Below are 16,152 nucleotides of genomic sequence, written 5' to 3' on the forward strand. Positions count from 1 at the left end.
GGAAGTGAAGAAGCTGTGCGGATTTCCTTTTCTGCGTTCAACACATATATGCTTTGCTGATGAGATAGAAACAATAACGAGTTGCAAAATCATGAGTTGCCACAAAACGCCTGTCTATATACCAACGCCAACGGAACCCTCCCCCTAAATCCCGAAGCCAAAAACCGGAACCTTGGGAAACGGCCCAGCCGAATCACACACACACACACACACACACACACACACACACACATATATATATATATATATATATATCCCACCCATCCCAGCTGGCAGTCTGATGAACCAACCAACCAACCCAGTCAATGGCTACCTAACCTACCCAGTCACCTACCCCACCATCTCGCTCTCCGCCGGCCCCAGCAAATCCCGCCAATGCCTCCCCCTGTCGTCCAGCACGGCCGAGCCCTCGGGCCAGGCCGCCTTCAGCGCCGCGAACACGCCGGGGCGGAACTCGGCGCACGTCATGCGCGCCGCGGCGTGGTAGACGGTCGAGCCGTCGTCGGGTGCGAGCCGTTGGATTAGCGGGACGGGCGGGGCGAGGTGATCGCGTCTGGTGGTAGAAGTGGTGGTGGTAGTAGGGGGGCGGTTTGCGTGGCTGTTGCTGTGGCCGTGGCTGTGGCTTCGGCCGTGGCTTTGGCGAGGATGGGGAGGAGGAGGATGATGAGGGGGATGAGGAGGAGGATGAGGATGAGGAGGACGAAGATGATGGTCGTCGACACGAGCACCGACATGGGGAACGGCGTCGGCGGCCACGACGCCGGGCTGGGCGAGGAGGAGGTGCAGCATGTCGAGGTCGCCGCGGCGGGCGGCGGTGGCGACGACGTTAATGGGCTGGGAGGAGGAGGAGGAAGATGAAGAAGAGGAGGAGAGGCCCAAGAGCGCGTGGTGGAAGGCCGGGTTCCTGGCGCCGCCGTGGGACAAGAGCGTCCGGGCGACGGAGAGGCAGCCGTTGGACACGGCTTGGTCGAGGGCGGCGCCGGCCCATGAGCGGTCGGAGGGGCCCGAGGCTCCACCACCACCGCTGCTGCTGATACTGCTATTCTTGCTACCGCCGCCACCGGTCATCTCGGGGAGGAAGAGCGGGATGACCGGGTCGAGGAACTTCCGCCACGCTTGCTCGCGCTTCTCCAGGGCGTCGAGGGCGCGCTTCCTAGCGGCCTTTTCCTTCGCCGTGGCGGTGGGTTTCGGGGCCCAAAAGTCGGGGGCCGGGCTGTAGGCCTGCATGAGCTGGGTCCATGTCTCGAGGGTGCGCAGGCGGGCGCCGGCCTTGTCGACGATGGCGGCGGCCAGGGTGAAGCGCTCGGTCTGGAGCGCGCACGCGAGCGCGGTGCGGGCGGAGTTTGGAGCGAAGCTCGGGGCTTGCAAGGCGTCGGGGCGGTCGAGCAGCGCGGCCGTCAGGCCGTCGTGCCGGAAGTGCACGGCGACGACGAGGGGGTCGAGGTCGGCGAGGGGGGGCAGGAACGTCTTTTCGTGGCGGGCGTTTTGGTCGGTCCAGTTGCGGAGGGCGGCGGAGTTTGGCCGGCAGATGGCCATGATGCATGATACTTGCTGGGGCGTTGGTCTGGCGGTGGTGGTGGTGGAGGAGGAACCGGCGAGGTGGTGCTGCCAGGTGCAGGCGGCGTAGGTGAAGAAGGCTCCGTGGGGGATGCCGGATTCGATGAACCCTTTCTTCGAGCATTCGGGGAGACACAGGTATCGCACGCATTTGGACGCCAGCTCTCCGTTCATCTGCGCCTTTCGTTGGGCGTACTTCTTGGCGTCGTTGGTGCCGACGTTCTCAGTGCCGGCCCATGTGCTTGGTTCCTGCAAGATGATGAGTTGCTGGAGCGAGTTGTGGTAGAGTCTCAACACGGACTCCGGGCCAGGCTCGTCGTCTGTCGTGACAAAGGGACGGATCCACTCGACGATGCTCCTCTGGCCGTGCGCGTCGAGCTCTCGAGGCATCGTGTCGCCGTCTTGGGTGTCGTAAACCACGAAGGCGCAGGCCTCCCGTATGGTGACGGGCCGAGCGGCAACGGCGAGAAAGCGCAGCAACGGGTCTATCATGTCGCGTCCAACGTCAAGCCGCTCCAGCACCTGCTTCCGTATCTCTGCCCACTTCTGGGGGATCTTGGAATATCCAGATGGCGCACTTCGGACAATGTGCAATACCTCGTCCACGGTTCGAGGCACCGGATGCCGGATGAGTGCATCGGCATGAGCCGCATTCAGGTACACCATCAGCGGAGAGCTGTCGGCTAGTTCTGAGATGCCCTTGATGAGGCGGTGCTGATCCTCTTTGCAGTATCGTTTGTCCATGGTCAGCCACTTCGAGCCCACCAAGTGCTCGGCGATACGGTGGTTCTCTTTGCCGACTTCCTTGCGCCAACTGCTGATCTCGAAGGCTTTCCCCGGGACCAGCTTCTTCAGTTGGCTGTCAGGCTGCGAGGTCAGGAAGACTTTGGCCTGACATTCCAACTTGAGAAGGTCTCGGAAGAGTTGGCCGAGTTCCTCTCGGGCCGCGGGATCCAAAGCGTCGAGCGCGTCGAGCAGGATGCAAACTCTCTTGCGTGCATCACCCAACAGCTCAACGAAGCACCGCCTCAGCACCTCGGGCCTGCGCGCCTGCATGTGGAAATCCGCGACGTTGTGTTCCTTGAGCAGCCTCCAGAACCGTGCTTCGAATTCCGGATGCCACGAGAGAAACTGCCTGATGAGGCTGCAGTATATGTTCGTCGGCTTGCTCATCTCGCCGTCGTTGTGCACGTAGTAGCGGATGACTGTGCGCTTTTCCGACTCGAGATGGTTTGCCAGATACGCCGTGGCGACCGTCTTGCCAGACCCCATGGCTCCGAACATGGTGAGGAAATGGGTGCCCATGCCGGCTGGCTGGTGCCAGAGCTTGAAGCCATCCGCCCAGGATAGCCACTGACAGGTTCCAGCAGCTGGTGTCGGGGGCCTGTACTCCACCTCGTGCGCGCATTCTCTCTCAAGGATTTCCGCAACTGGGGACGGGGATCAGCCAGCGAAACCGGAGGAAACAGGGTGGGAGCATACTTTGGCTTTTGAGAGCTATATCAAGAGTTTCCGTGGTTGCGTCCAACGTGTCGAGCTGTACGCCCTCCAGAAAATGCTGCCAGTAGCTGGAAAATCCCTCAACAGCTTCAGTCATGTCGTTTCTGTACTTTCTGATTGCATGAGGGAAATATTCATGATCCAAGATCTTCGTCGCTACAAGGTAGAACTTGAACACCCCCGTGTAGACTCTCACAAGATCCTACAACATTCAGTCAAATCTGATCAACCAATGTCTCTTGGTCCTTACATTTCGAATCAGCTCAGGATTCTTTGTGCACGAAGCCAGTTCGTTGCATTGGATCAGGCGTGGTGCGAGATCAAACAATCGCTTGACTTCGGCATCCAAATTGTCAGCAGCATCAGCGAGTGCGATTCCAGCCTGTTTCCATGTCAGTCGTAACTTTTCAAAATATATATCGGAAGCATCATCATCCACGTTTGGATATCAACGGTGCACTTACAGAGCAGGCCGCACTTGTGAGCCCACAGACGATCGACAAGGAACCAGCGGGTTCAAGTTCACCGAAGATGCCCACGGTATCGGCCACGGCTTGGAAGGCTTTGATCTTCGGTTTCAACTTCTCCATGCCCCTTCGCATGCCAGACTCGCGGTACGACTTGTCGTTCGCTTGGCTGAGGTTCCGAAGCAGCTGGCTGGCATCTCGGAAACGGTTGGTGTTGATGCGGCTCTGCTCTTCCGGCGTGAGGCTTTTGAGTGCTTTGTCGTAAGCTGATCCCTGCATGCCCTTGACATCCCTGTTTCCGGGGCCGGGCTTTGGACGAGTCTTGTCTGAGCACCGGCTGGGCTCACAGTCCCGCTGCGGCATGTGGGTCCTCTGATAATTGTCAGATCTATGAGAGAAGCGGACCATACGAAAGGAAGATTGCAGCGGAAAGTTGAAAGAATTTACCTGTGTTTTCGCATCTTTAGATGGATGGGACTGACTGTGAAGGCATAGTGCAAGGGCAGTTGTCAGTTAAATAACCATGATGAATGACCGGATATAGCTAAATTCATAGACAAGAACTTACTCTCCTCCTCCACCCCCTTTATGGCTGCTGGAAAAGCGATTCCGGAAGTTCGAAAGCCAAGAGGTATGTGAACCGGGTGACGGGGACTGAATGGAGAAACACAGTCAGCTACTCTGGCACAACTTGGGGAGTCAAGAAGCATCAATACCCTCGACGAAGTGGGCTCCTTGTAGCCCATTACGGGCATATCAGACCAACAAGTCTATATGCAGCTTATCCAAATGTATGTTTGGTAGGTAGATGAGCAGGGAGTGAGCTAAAGCGTTGTATGATCTGAGTCGTATTGTGGATATATATTCTAAAAACTAAAGCATATGAAGACACCAGAATTAGAACAGAGATGGACGAGTAGCACCATGACAGGAATGCCAACTGCTGAAAGGGGCTGGGTTCAAGAGCAACCACCCATATGTTGGTTGGATATACAAGTGGCTTGGTGGTCGGTAGGTCGCACATGCAAGTGAACTTCAACATTGATGGCCACCAGGAACACCAAGTAGACATCAGATGTGACGATATGCTGTTGGGGTCGAGTCAATTCCACATACTGCTGGTAGCAAACAAGGCTCGGTTGTGCCAAGGGTTGGTCACGTTGTGTTCATGTGAGTTAGCAAACAAACAAAGGGTTCGTAAGCCTCATGAGAGACGTCCTCAGTGCTACCGTGTCAAATTGCACACGCATGGACATGACTGGACCAAAGGCTTGGAAGAGGTTCCCGAAGGTAACAACTGTTTGATCCTGCTTGATATCACACTTTGGTTCAACTGTGGCGGGTTTGGGTTGATGAAGATATTTCAAAAGCTTCTTAACTGACGATCGTAATCTCACAAATTTGTTTAGAGCCGAAAAAAAAAAACCCCATGCAAACCATTGTTCGCATTTACCCTTGGCTTCGCACTTTATACTGACACAAGCCCGAAGACAGTGTTCTCAACCTGGTCTGTACGTTATCTATTCTTTTCCCTGAACCTTCTCATCCTGTACATGATGACTGTGAACCTTTTCCTCGTGGAACTGATACAGCGGCGGAAACGGCGGGACATCCTTCCTCAAGATGTACTTGTTGAGATACCAGGGCAGCTTGCGGGCGTAGTACTGCGCGTGCTCCCTGTTGCCGACGGAGAAGACGGTGTCCAGCTCTTCGAGGGTGAGATTCTGTTGCAAACACAGCATGTCAAGCGTCAAGTTGGCAGAGTCAAAGTTGCGGGGGGGGCTTACCTTCGTCTCGGGCAGGAAGAAGTAACAATATATCCAGCCTACGAAATTCCAGCCGGCGTACCATCCAAACGCGCCCTGAGGCTGGAAGGCTTCGACGAGGGCGGGCCAGGTCAGGCTGAGGATGAAGTTGAAGCCCCAGGTGGTGGCTGTGGCGAAGGACATGCCCGTGTCGCGGATGTACAGCGGGAACGCCTCGGCGCTGTACGTAAACGGGACGGGTCCTTCGCCGGGCGAATAGACCATCATGAACAAGAAGATGGCCGTAGCCACGCAGGCGATTCGAGAGTCCGAGACCGAACCGTCGGCGTTGTTGGGGATCCAGAAGGAGAAGCCGCAGAAGAGGAGGAAGATGCCCATGAGCGGGAACGTTGTCAGCAGCAGGTTGCGGCGGCCGAACGTGTCGATTGTGTACACAGCCTGAGTCTCGTGTGAGCCTTGTTCTCTCCCCGTCTTAGTCATGTGAAGGCAGCGCCCACTTACCGGCAATGCAAACAACCAGTTGGTGACGCCGGTGCCGAAGGATACAAGCAAGGCATTCGACCGCGAGAAACCAGCTTGCTCAAAGATGGCGGAGGAATAATACGCGATGACGTTCACGCCACAGAACTGCTGCATGAACATGACGAAGAAGGAAGATTGAGCGGCGCGGCGGTTGCGCTTGATGGTGAAGAACTCCTTGAAGAGGCTCTTTCCCTCGCGCTCAGCCGACTCAATCTCCAGAAGCTTGTAGGCGTAGTACATGTCACGCGCGGCTTGGATCTCGTTCGTCCGCAATCTTTTCAGGGCGCGGAAAGCTTTGTCGTACTTTCCTTTCTCCATGTACCTGTCAGGGGTCAACGGCGGTGGTTCGTTGGGCACGCAGGCGACAGATGCGATGCTTACCATCTGGGACTCTCGGGGCAGAAGTAGACCTGGATCATGACGATAAAGGGCGGGATCGAGGTGGACGCGAGCATCCAGCGCCACTGGGAATACTGGCCCAGAAAGTCGACATTCTCAAAGGCAACGGAGACGACGAAGCCCAGCATGATGCCGAAGGCGGTCCACATCTGCCACATCATTGTCAGTGCGCCGCGGATGGTCTTGGGCGCAGACTCGGCGGCGTAGACGGGGGTTGTGCTGGACTTTGCCCCCACAGCAAACCCCAGGGCGAAGCGAGCGATGAGCAGGTTGTACCAAGAATCGGCAGCGGCCATCCAGAAGCCGGTAATGAAGGAGATGACGCAGGATATGAAGATGGTGCCACGGCGACCGAAAGCCTTGTTGAGGGGGGCGTTCGTCCAGCAGCCGATCAGAGCGGAAGCGAGGTACGGAGCGCCGTTGAGCAGCCCTCGTTGCCACACGTTGGTGATTCCGTATTCCTCAAAGTAGTAGAGCTGTTCCGTGTTAGCCAGGCAACTGGATTCTGGGGAGGGATTGCTCGAACCTGAGCTCCGTTTACGGCTGTCTGATCCATGCCTTGCACGATGGCGGAGCCTGCGCACAAAATGACCAGAAAGTAGAGCATGAAGGGCTGGCTCCACCTGTGCTTGATCTCGTACCGCAGCAGCTCCTTTTCGGCTTCGCTCAGGGCCGAGACGCTCTCGAAGCCATCGTCCCTTTGCTGGACGCGGGCGAGTAGAGCTCCCTTGCGAAACGCCTCTCGCGAGTCTTGTAAGCCCTTTTCTTCAACCCAGGCGTCGACCTCGGCGAGCACATCCTCTTCAGTGCGTCCGGCCAAAGGGTTGCACAAAAGAGCAGCGACACTTGGTCGTCTCTGGCCGTCGGGTTGCTCCAAGTGGTGTGTTCCTTCCTCGGCGGACTTGGTGCCAGTTGATGAGGAAGAGCTGTTGGGCTCTGTCGCCTCAATATCCACGTGAGGCGGAGGCATGGTGGTCAAATAAACCAAAGATCAAAGCAGCATATTCGCGAAGAAGAAAAACAGGGCCTCATCCCGCATTTAATACGCGCTTGCGGGGAGCAAGCTGTGGGGAAGTCAAGACGGACAAGAAATCCTCACCGTGTGCTGCATCTCGGCCGCCGCTGGGCATACATCATTGGGGATGCCGAGGCGGAGGTGAAAACTACTGTGGGTCCTTTGCTCACCTCCAGCCTCTTGGCACCAAGCCTCTCCGTTCAGCATCTCGGGTAAGCGGCATTCTTGGCATCGCATGCGGGGTGCTCGGGTGACCAAGGAGCGGGATACAGCTGTTTCGGAGGTGGAGTTTCTGTTTTCGAGCGATTGTCACCCCATATTCGCCTGCCAAATCTTCATATGCAACCAGTTTCCCAACTCCATTCACCTCAGACTTTCCAATATCTTTGCGATTGCAACAGCCTTCTCCTCCCCGAACCTACCGGTGACAATCTGCAGCCCCACGGGCATACCATTGACCAGATTGACATCATCTACGTACCACGTCCGTTTCATTAGCGAAATATTACATTGACACGGCCGGCACTCACATTGTTCATGATTGAACCTGTCCGATTCGTTCCGCGGCACATGATTCTTCCACTCTTCCCCAGGCTGGTCCAGCTCCGCAGCGACCCTCGTGGCGGGAACGGCCAGGGCGGCATAGTTCAACAGGTTCCACAGCGCAGAGTACCCAAGCCACTGCTTGGACTTGACCCACGTCTTGGGCTTGTAGTTGACCCAAGGGAAGAGAGGCATGACGATGGCATCGATGCCCGCCGCGTTCCATTGCGCGAGGAAGTCCCTCTCGTACTGCAGTTTCTCAAGCGAGAGCTAATGGGGTGCGTCATTCCTGTGCCCCGATCAATATGGGACGACATCTGCGACGTACCTGTTGACGAGCCGCGACGTCGAGATAGTCACTTTCTTTCCCGACGACCATGCCCTCGATCAACGGCTCGCCGACCAGCGAGCAGAGCTCCCTACACCCCTTTCCGCCATCCGCCTGGACCGCTTTGAACCACAGCCGCACGCCTTCTTCATGCTTCTTGGTGTCCCACTCGACAACTGGCCAGTCTCGGTCAGCATACAACACTTCTCAACTCTTGTCTGGACCGTTACCTTCATGGCCGGCGACTCTCACTCTGTCCGCCGCCTCCCGAATCGCTCTCGTTACTGGCGGCTGCGGCTTGACGACGCCGTCGTCGAAGACAAAAGCCAGCTTCAACCGCCGACCCTCGGGCGGCGCCGTCGCCAGCTCCTTGCGCCACGGGATGGGGAAGAGGCGCGGGTCCGTCTCCCACGGGCGCGCGGCCAAAAGGCTGTCCAGGTAGTGCTCTAGGGTGGGAAGGCTGTGGGTGAGCGGGCCGGCCACGGGCGGGACGACGTACTCTTGGTCCCGCCTGCAGCCATTAAGAATCAAACAGCTGTTAGGAAGAGAGAAGAAGCGGAAGGGGGGAAAAGATGGCTGGCGTACGCTGATTTGAGAAATGGCACGCGGCCGATGGTCGGGCTGAGGCCGTACAGCCCCTGGAGGCCGGCGGGGATGCGGACGGAGCCACCGATGTCGGTTCCCATGCCCAGCACGCTGCCGCGGCCGCCGACGAGGGCGCCCTCGCCGCCGGAGCTGCCGCCCGAGATGAGGGTGCGGTTGAAGGGGTTGACGGACTGGCCGAAGACGTGGTTGTACGAGTCGGACATCATCAGCGACTGCGGGATGTTGGTCTTGCAGTAAATCACTGCCCCGAGCCCGAGCAGAGAGTCGACTTCGGGGCCGTTCTCCGCGGCTGGCTTGCCAACGAGTCCAACCCAGCCTACCATGGCGACACGGTCAGAATTTTGGAGCAGCCAACGCCGATTTTGTCGAAATAGACATACCAACAGCGGTGTCCACACCCTTGACATTGAACCCGTCCTTCACCGACACTGGCACCCCGTGCAGCGGCCCGGCAAGCTTCCCCGTCTCGGCCAGGTGGGTATCAAGCTTGTTCGCCCGCTCGATGGCCTCGTCGAAGAAGATCTCGGTACAGCAGCCGATCAACTGCTGCAGGATGGCGGTTCTCTTGATGAAAGCAGTCGTCAGCCTCACGCTCGAGATGGCGCCGGACGCCAGCTTCTCGACCAAGGCGCGCGCGTCGGTCATGGCCGTCAGCTGCAGCTCCTCGGCGGAAAGCAGACCGCACGACTCGACAAACTCGACGGCATTGACGAGGCCGTCGGGGATGCTTTTGAGACGCAGCTCCGGCGGGATGAGGGCGGCTTGCGCTGCTCGTCGTTCTTTCGCAACCGCACGCCAATCAACCATTGTCTTTTTTTTTTTTTTTCAGAATGTTGTGGAATGTCTTAAGAGATGGTTATTCTAGCCGTGAGGAATGTACTATATATGAGCTGCTGCTACTCCACCTTCCCCGCCAGCTACTTAGCCTCGGAGGGAAGGTACCGAGGACACCCCACTCCTTGTGCTTACACATGGCAACAGTGGCCAATGAGCAACACTCGACAAGGTACACAGTCGAGATACGGTATGATTGGCTGATATTCGAACAGGGCAGCCGCAGAGAATGTGATAATTTGAACTGGAAACAAAGTGGATGGGAATTCAATGCCGGCATAAGCACATCAGCTCCGCCTCGTGCATCACAGAGGCTTTGCAAACAGCCACTGCATCTCGGACGAACCATTTCTTTCACGAGTAGCAGTAATCTGCATATATTGACGTGTGCTGCAAGCCGCAGAAATGTGATGTATTTCCACAACACTCGAACATAGGTGCACAGAGACACTGTTTCATTACCCAAACGAGCCGCCCATGATCAGCTCCAGCTCCAGAGTCATGCTTTACACCCCAGAGTCCAGCCTTGTCCATCGGGACTCCTGACAAGCCAATCCGCACATCCCAACTGAGCACAGAAGCGGGGAAACGAAACCCCATCGCCCCCTCAGCCTTATCAGCCGAAAGGTGATGGAGCATGAGAAGAAAGCGAAAGCGGCACAGAGGCCGGCGCGGTGGCTGTGTATGTGTGTGTGTGTGCGACGCAACACAACGCACGTTCTTATAATTACCAGCCCGGATCGTTCTGTCCCAAGCCTCAGCCCATCCCGAGACACGGCTTCAGCAAAACGGGTCAAGCAAGAAGCACCTCGATGGTTATTTTGGGACTGCTAGCCAATGAAAAATAGGGAACACCGCATGTGGGCTGCATGTCAGGTAAGCCTTGTTGTCGCCTCGACGAACCGCGTCTGCTTAGCCCGGAATCAAGGCTTGTGTGTGGCTTTTTGGTGGAGAGAGAAAGCAAGCGTTTTGGGGGCAGCAAATCGATGGCTACTTGCTCCAGCATTCTTGGCGTCAGCGAAGAGGCTCAGCCGCGTTCCCCATGTTGAGGCAACCATGTTTTTTGCTCTAGGCTGAAGGGGGCTTTAAGTAAGGCCGATCCCGCCGAGCCCATGTGCCTGGAGGAGAGCCTTGTTGTTTCCGACATTCATTCCGGAGAACTGCGAATGCACTGAGACGTCAGTGCCTGAGGATCAGCTCGTACCTATACGACCGAGACAGCGACGACAGCAGTAAGCAGCAGCAACAGCAACAGCGATAAACTCGCTCTGGTACTGTGGAGAACACCATCAAGCGAAATCCATCCACAAGACGAACCCAAAGTTCCAACCATGGCCCACCGCTACTACCACAACCACCACCACAACAACTCCTCCACCACCACAACCCTCACCGCCAACACCAGCAGCACACGACACAGCCACCCCTCCCCCCCCAAACCTCCCCCCACCCCCCCCCCCCCCATCAACCGCGACCTCTCCACCCGCAACACCTGCGCCCTCTTCCTCGCCCTAACCTGGCTCACCGGCCTCGCCTCCACCGGCGGCGGCCTCTACCTCCTCCTCTACACGCACCACTGGACCGACTTCCACGGGCTGCCGCTGCCGCTGCCCCCGCTCGTCAAGCGGCTCGCGCCGCTCGCCGTCAACGTCTGGCTGACGGTGCTGCAGGACAGCCTCGGCTACGTGCACGCCGCGTCGCTGAAATGGGGCCTCGCCCGGCAGGGCCGGCTGGCGTTCAACAGCAACCTGCGGCTCTTCACGTCGGCGCCGGCGTCGTCGTCGTCGGTGGCGAACGCGTGGTACGTCAACGCCGTCATGCTGGCCGCCATGGTCGTGGCGTACGCGTCGTCGTCGCTGCTGCTCGTCAACGCGTACGACGACGACGACGACGACAACAACATCGAGCGGCTCATGCGGATCGACGGCTGGAGCGTCGACGCCGACGCTGCTGCCGCCGCCATCGGCGTGTCCGGCACCGCCGCCGTCTGCCTGGGCGCCGCGCTGCTCGTCCAGGCCGCCGTCGCGACGTGCGCGCTCGCCTCGACCGCGACGCGCGCCGTCCCGACGTGGAGCTCCAGCCCGGTCGACGCCGTCGTCGCGTGTCAGGAAGTCGCCGCCGCCGAAGGCATCGTCGGCGTTGTCAGCAGACACCAGCCCGGCCGCTGCCTCCTGGGCGTCGCCGATGCGCCTGCGCACGCCGCCAGCTCCCGCGTCGGCGCCGTGGCCCCGCGACGCCGGCAGCGCGCGAGCTGGGCGGCGCACAAGGGAGCCCGGACGGTCGTGTGGCTGCTCTGGGCGCTGGCGACGCTCGCCTCCGTCGGCGCCGTCGCCGTCGAGCTGCTCATGACGCGACGCGGCGCCGGGGAGCCCGGGGTCGCGCTCACGGGCGGGCATCAGCTGCTCGGGATGGGCGTCTTCGCCGCGCTGCAGGCGGGCGTCACGCTGGCGCTGCACGCCGCCGAGCTGCCGGTGGGCCTGACGAGGGACGAGCTGGCGTGGCGGCGCGCGGCGCGGAGGGGAGGGTACCGGCTCGAGGGCTACGACGCCGTGTGGGCGGCCGTGTCCAGCTGGCAGGCCGTGGTGCTGTTCCTGGCGAAGCCCGCCATCCATTGGGTTTTTGGGTTGGCGGTGACGGTCGAGTACGGCTGGGTGTATGTCAGGGGCGTGCCGTTCTTTTGTCTGGCGGGCGCGGTGGCGGCGTTGGCGGCCTATGTCACTGCGTTGAGCGTGTGGAGACCGAAGGGGCCGCAGCCTGCGGCGTACGGCCATATACAGACGTTGACGGATCTTATTGACGAGTGGAGTCCGGTTTTGTATTGGGGGCACAAAGTGTCGGGGCCGATTTGTCATGCAGGGACGAGCTCGAGGCCCATGGCTGATATCGAGATGGACCAGCTTTATGCGGGGGAGACTTGGGAGCGGTAGAGAAAGTAATTTTCTTTCACTTGGATCTGCTTTACTCGCATCGTTCGTCGTCAATAATCGTGGCCAGCCCAAGATATGGCACTCATTTTTAACCAAAGGCCATGGCCGGAGCAGATTTCCCCTATGAAGCCTTGGGTTTCATGATGGCCCACCAATTGTCCTTCTCGTATCCAGCTTCAACGATATCTCCTCCAGCCAACTCGATGTCGTGCTCCAGTTCGCCCTTTCGGTAGAGGTGATAATATCTGTGAAATGTCTGGGGGGCTTCGGCCGGGACAGCATCCGTCTGCTCGGGAGCGGCGCCCTTCTTTCTCTTCGGTTGGTTCTTGTTCATAACCCAAGGCACCATAACGTCTTGCTCGTGGCCCTCGTCCCAGCCCCTCCGGCTGTCCTTCTGCTCGAGTGCCCAGACATATACCAGAGCTCTTCCGTCAGCCTTCAATTGTTCTAGAATAGCCCTTGTAGCTTCGACACGTCGCTCTGGTGTGGAAAGGTGATGGATGACGGCGATGGATATGGCGAAATCGAAGGCCGCCGGGGGATGAGGCAGGCTTAGGGTGTCGGCGACAATGGCGCTGTGCGGCTGGTGCCTTGTGGCTATCTTGGCGAGGTTGGTGGAACTGAAATAGAGGTCAGCGGCCAGACATGGCATGCGTCGAGTCTGCCTACCGGTCGGAAGCTACAATGTACACGTTCGGGTTGACGGCCAGGTACTTGCCGTTGCCGCAACCAATGTCAAGACCGACTGCGCCATCAGGCAGGCCGGTTAGGAAGCGCTCGACAATGGGCCATGGCTACTGGAGAAGCGATGAGCGGCAGGCGCGGGCGCGCGGAATGCGGCGGGGCGCGGTACCTTGTAGCGGGTGGAGGAGAAGTGGCTGGCGATCTGCTCGTAGACTTGGTGGACGTGCTCGTCCTCGTAGGCGACGCTGTCGCGGTGGGCGGACATTGGTGCAGGTAGGGCTGATCCGAGGGCGTGGGCGGAGGGGCAATGACTTGCAGGTGGGCGGGAGCGGAGCGGGCGGGGTGGGCTGGGGCTCGATGGCTCGGCGGAAGTGGCGCCGCCTGCAAAAAAAAAAAAATCAGGTCGCGGAGAAGGAGAGCCGCATCCTTCCCCGAGCGCGAAGCTGACTTCATCCCACCGAAACCCTTTTCCCCCTGGGCCTTGCTGCCTGCTCTGCTGCGGCTCCCGCTGCTGCGCTCCGCCCGCGAAGCCCGTCGCCTGCTTGATGCGGGCCGTCCACCTCGACCCTCGCGCACCCTAGGCACGTGCTCGCTCCATGTCTCCCGCCCTGACCACGTCCCGACCGGCCTGTAAATATCGCTGGAGCGTTTTCCTTCTTGTCTATTGTAGTTCCCTTTCGTTCGGCTGACCCGGGTTGCCTTGGCATCTCCTCACCACCACTGCTATTGTTGCCCGTCCCACAATGGCACTGTCCAGGGTCAATGGTAAAGTGCTGGCCCAGGCCCACCTCAAAGCCAAAACCCGCCGCCGCCGCCTTGTGGTCCTCTCTTCTCGGCACCTCCAGTCTTCCTCTCATCGCATGCGGCCGGCCAAGCTCTCTTTGTCTTCCCACGCAAAGAACCTGCCGCCGCCGCCCACCATGTCCTCCGACAAGCATGCCTTGCCCGAGTCGAGGCCGGAGAGCCTCATCACGCTCGACGAGCCGCACCCAAAGAAAGAAGCCACCACCAAACCTACGGACACGGCCAAGCCCAAGATCAAGCCCACCGTCGACCAGAGCAGCACCGTCTGTGACGACAACGAACACCACCATCAATCCCCTGAACGTCAGCCATCCTGCCTCGACTCGGCTGTCCAACGACTACAGGTTCCCTATGTGCCCGTGGCCGCATCCGATGAAGGCGTGTCCGGCGAGCTCACGCCTTGCAAGTCCAGCGCTAAGCGCAAGCTTGACGAGATATTGAAGGCACCCATTCAATTCGTTCCCGCGACCCAGGCTACCATGGCAACCGAACCCGCCCGCAAGCGCCGTCGCATTAGGACGAAGGAGCAATCCGAGAGACATGACACCATCTCTCGTCTCAGCACCGAATACTGCCGCAAGGATCTGGGCGCCACTGGACTCGTCAACCACAGCGGCGTGCATTGCTACCGCAGGAGCTGTCTCCAAGTGCTCATGAACCTGCCCATCTTCGTCAATTGGATCAAGCTGCACGGAAGCAGCCAAAAATACCGCTGTCTAAAGCCCGGCTGCCTGGCTTGTGCCCTCCGTGGGCTTGCGAACGCATACTGGCCGGCCGGGGCGGAGCGCCGGAGCGCCCAGCGCGTAGACCGGGCTGTCAGAGACTTCGACAACGCCATCAACAAGCTGCCCCGGTGCCCTGGCGGAAGCAGGGGCGAGCGGCTCCGCCAACAGGACGCGCACGAGTTCATGGTCTTCATCCTGACCAACCTGTCCTCCAGCGAAGCCCACAAGGCATGCATGCCGCTCAACGAGGTCGAGGCGCTGTTCGGGCTGAAGCAGTTCCCGCGGCGCACCTGCCGCAGCTGCGGCCACCAAGAGACGCAGGACCCCATCATCTGGCTGAACGCCAGCATCAACATCCGGCATCCGCGCAAGGGGCTGGACTTCAAGTCGTACTTCGACCAGTTCTTCTACGAGACGCTGCCGAGCATCGAGTGCGAGCAGTGCCGCAAGAAGGTGCACGACCGCAAGCAGGTGGTGATTGACGGGCCGGAGATCCTGATGGTGCAGCTGGCGCGCTTCGCATCCGACGGCTGGGGCCATCAGAGCAAGGTCAAGGACCCGGTGCAGTTTCCGCTGTATCTCGACCTCTCCGAGTACTTTGACGACAAGAGGATGCAGCGGCCCGGCACGCTGAGGTACAAGCTCACGGCGGTGCTCCAGCATGCCGGCGGAGTCAACAGCGGTCACTACACGGCCAAAGTCGTCTCGCCCAAGGGCATCCAGGACATCAGTGACGACGTCGTCGAGAAGCCTGGGGTGATCAAGGAACTGCTGCGCACCCACGATGGAGGCTTCACGCCCTACATTCTCACGTACGTCAGGGTGCACGAGTAGTTTCTTGTGCAGGGCGTTCGTTCTTACAACTTTGTATTCTTTGCATCATGAGATACCCACACCATGGGCGGTAGTTTGGCGGACGGCACTTGCATATTCAGTAGATGGAGCATCAAAGAAGCTCACTTTCCGGACCTATAATACTTCCATCTCACTGCCTTTGTGCTCAAAAGGTCCTACGGTTCTCGCGCCAAGATGGACCGTTCATGCAGACGGAGAAGATGGCATCTATCTGATTCTTCGTGGCCGGCACGGGTGCTATCTTCCACCGACATGTCCTTGCCCCGCAACTTGTCTCGGGTCATAAAAGGCCGCAAGCGCCCGACAGGCGGAATGGGGCAGTCGATCTGCACTGCAGCTGCATCAAGTGGCGGTTAGCTGCATCAGGTTTCCCCCCCTGCGAAGACTGAGGCGGGGCGAAGGCCGTCCTGAAAGCAGTGACCATCAACCAGTCTCTGTGGATGATTTACGCCAAGTGACGGGAGACGGGAGATCCACGCGCTCAGACGAAGTGCGGGAAGAGACAAGAGACGCTTTACGGCCCGCCGGTTGATCGACCTGTGGGAGAGGCTGCAGCACGGCCAGCCATCCGACCCAAGTATCGGCCACGCGCATTTCCGTTAGCCGAGGTCCCGAAGCCG

General features: G+C 59.1%; 6 protein-coding genes across 6 annotated transcripts; 2 read left to right on the forward strand and 4 right to left on the reverse strand.

Annotated features, from left to right (window-relative positions):
- Positions 1-330: 330 nt before the first annotated feature.
- Positions 331-3,887, reverse strand: BKCO1_4400081 (wd-repeat protein; the record flags this gene model as incomplete). The annotated part of the gene is made up of 4 exons (XM_020276141.1): positions 331-2,987; positions 3,040-3,259; positions 3,308-3,439; positions 3,522-3,887. 4 exons carry the CDS (start codon positions 3,885-3,887, stop codon positions 331-333), a joined length of 3,375 nt encoding a protein of 1,124 aa, XP_020128082.1.
- Positions 3,888-5,044: 1,157 nt separating this feature from the next.
- BKCO1_4400082 (plastidic glucose transporter 4) lies at positions 5,045-7,181 on the reverse strand (the record flags this gene model as incomplete). The annotated part of the gene is made up of 5 exons (XM_020276142.1): positions 5,045-5,248; positions 5,312-5,728; positions 5,792-6,134; positions 6,194-6,687; positions 6,738-7,181. 5 exons carry the CDS (start codon positions 7,179-7,181, stop codon positions 5,045-5,047), a joined length of 1,902 nt encoding a protein of 633 aa, XP_020128081.1.
- Positions 7,182-7,589: 408 nt separating this feature from the next.
- On the reverse strand, positions 7,590-9,510 carry BKCO1_4400083 (general amidase; the record flags this gene model as incomplete). Its single annotated transcript, XM_020276143.1, has 6 exons — positions 7,590-7,699; positions 7,757-8,039; positions 8,098-8,273; positions 8,328-8,608; positions 8,683-9,019; positions 9,084-9,510. 6 exons carry the CDS (start codon positions 9,508-9,510, stop codon positions 7,590-7,592), a joined length of 1,614 nt encoding a protein of 537 aa, XP_020128080.1.
- Positions 9,511-10,868: 1,358 nt separating this feature from the next.
- On the forward strand, positions 10,869-12,464 carry BKCO1_4400084 (e3 ubiquitin-protein ligase upl4; the record flags this gene model as incomplete). The annotated part of the gene is made up of 1 exon (XM_020276144.1): positions 10,869-12,464. One exon carries the CDS (start codon positions 10,869-10,871, stop codon positions 12,462-12,464), a length of 1,596 nt encoding a protein of 531 aa, XP_020128087.1.
- Positions 12,465-12,585: 121 nt separating this feature from the next.
- On the reverse strand, positions 12,586-13,413 carry BKCO1_4400085 (trna (uracil-5-)-methyltransferase trm9; the record flags this gene model as incomplete). Its single annotated transcript, XM_020276145.1, has 3 exons — positions 12,586-13,084; positions 13,134-13,258; positions 13,318-13,413. 3 exons carry the CDS (start codon positions 13,411-13,413, stop codon positions 12,586-12,588), a joined length of 720 nt encoding a protein of 239 aa, XP_020128086.1.
- Positions 13,414-13,891: 478 nt separating this feature from the next.
- Positions 13,892-15,511, forward strand: BKCO1_4400086 (ubiquitin carboxyl-terminal hydrolase; the record flags this gene model as incomplete). The annotated part of the gene is made up of 1 exon (XM_020276146.1): positions 13,892-15,511. One exon carries the CDS (start codon positions 13,892-13,894, stop codon positions 15,509-15,511), a length of 1,620 nt encoding a protein of 539 aa, XP_020128085.1.
- Positions 15,512-16,152: the final 641 nt, after the last annotated feature.

Source organism: Diplodia corticola (genome assembly GCF_001883845.1).
Source record: "Diplodia corticola strain CBS 112549 chromosome Unknown scaffold44, whole genome shotgun sequence".
NCBI classification, from domain to species: domain Eukaryota; kingdom Fungi; phylum Ascomycota; class Dothideomycetes; order Botryosphaeriales; family Botryosphaeriaceae; genus Diplodia; species Diplodia corticola.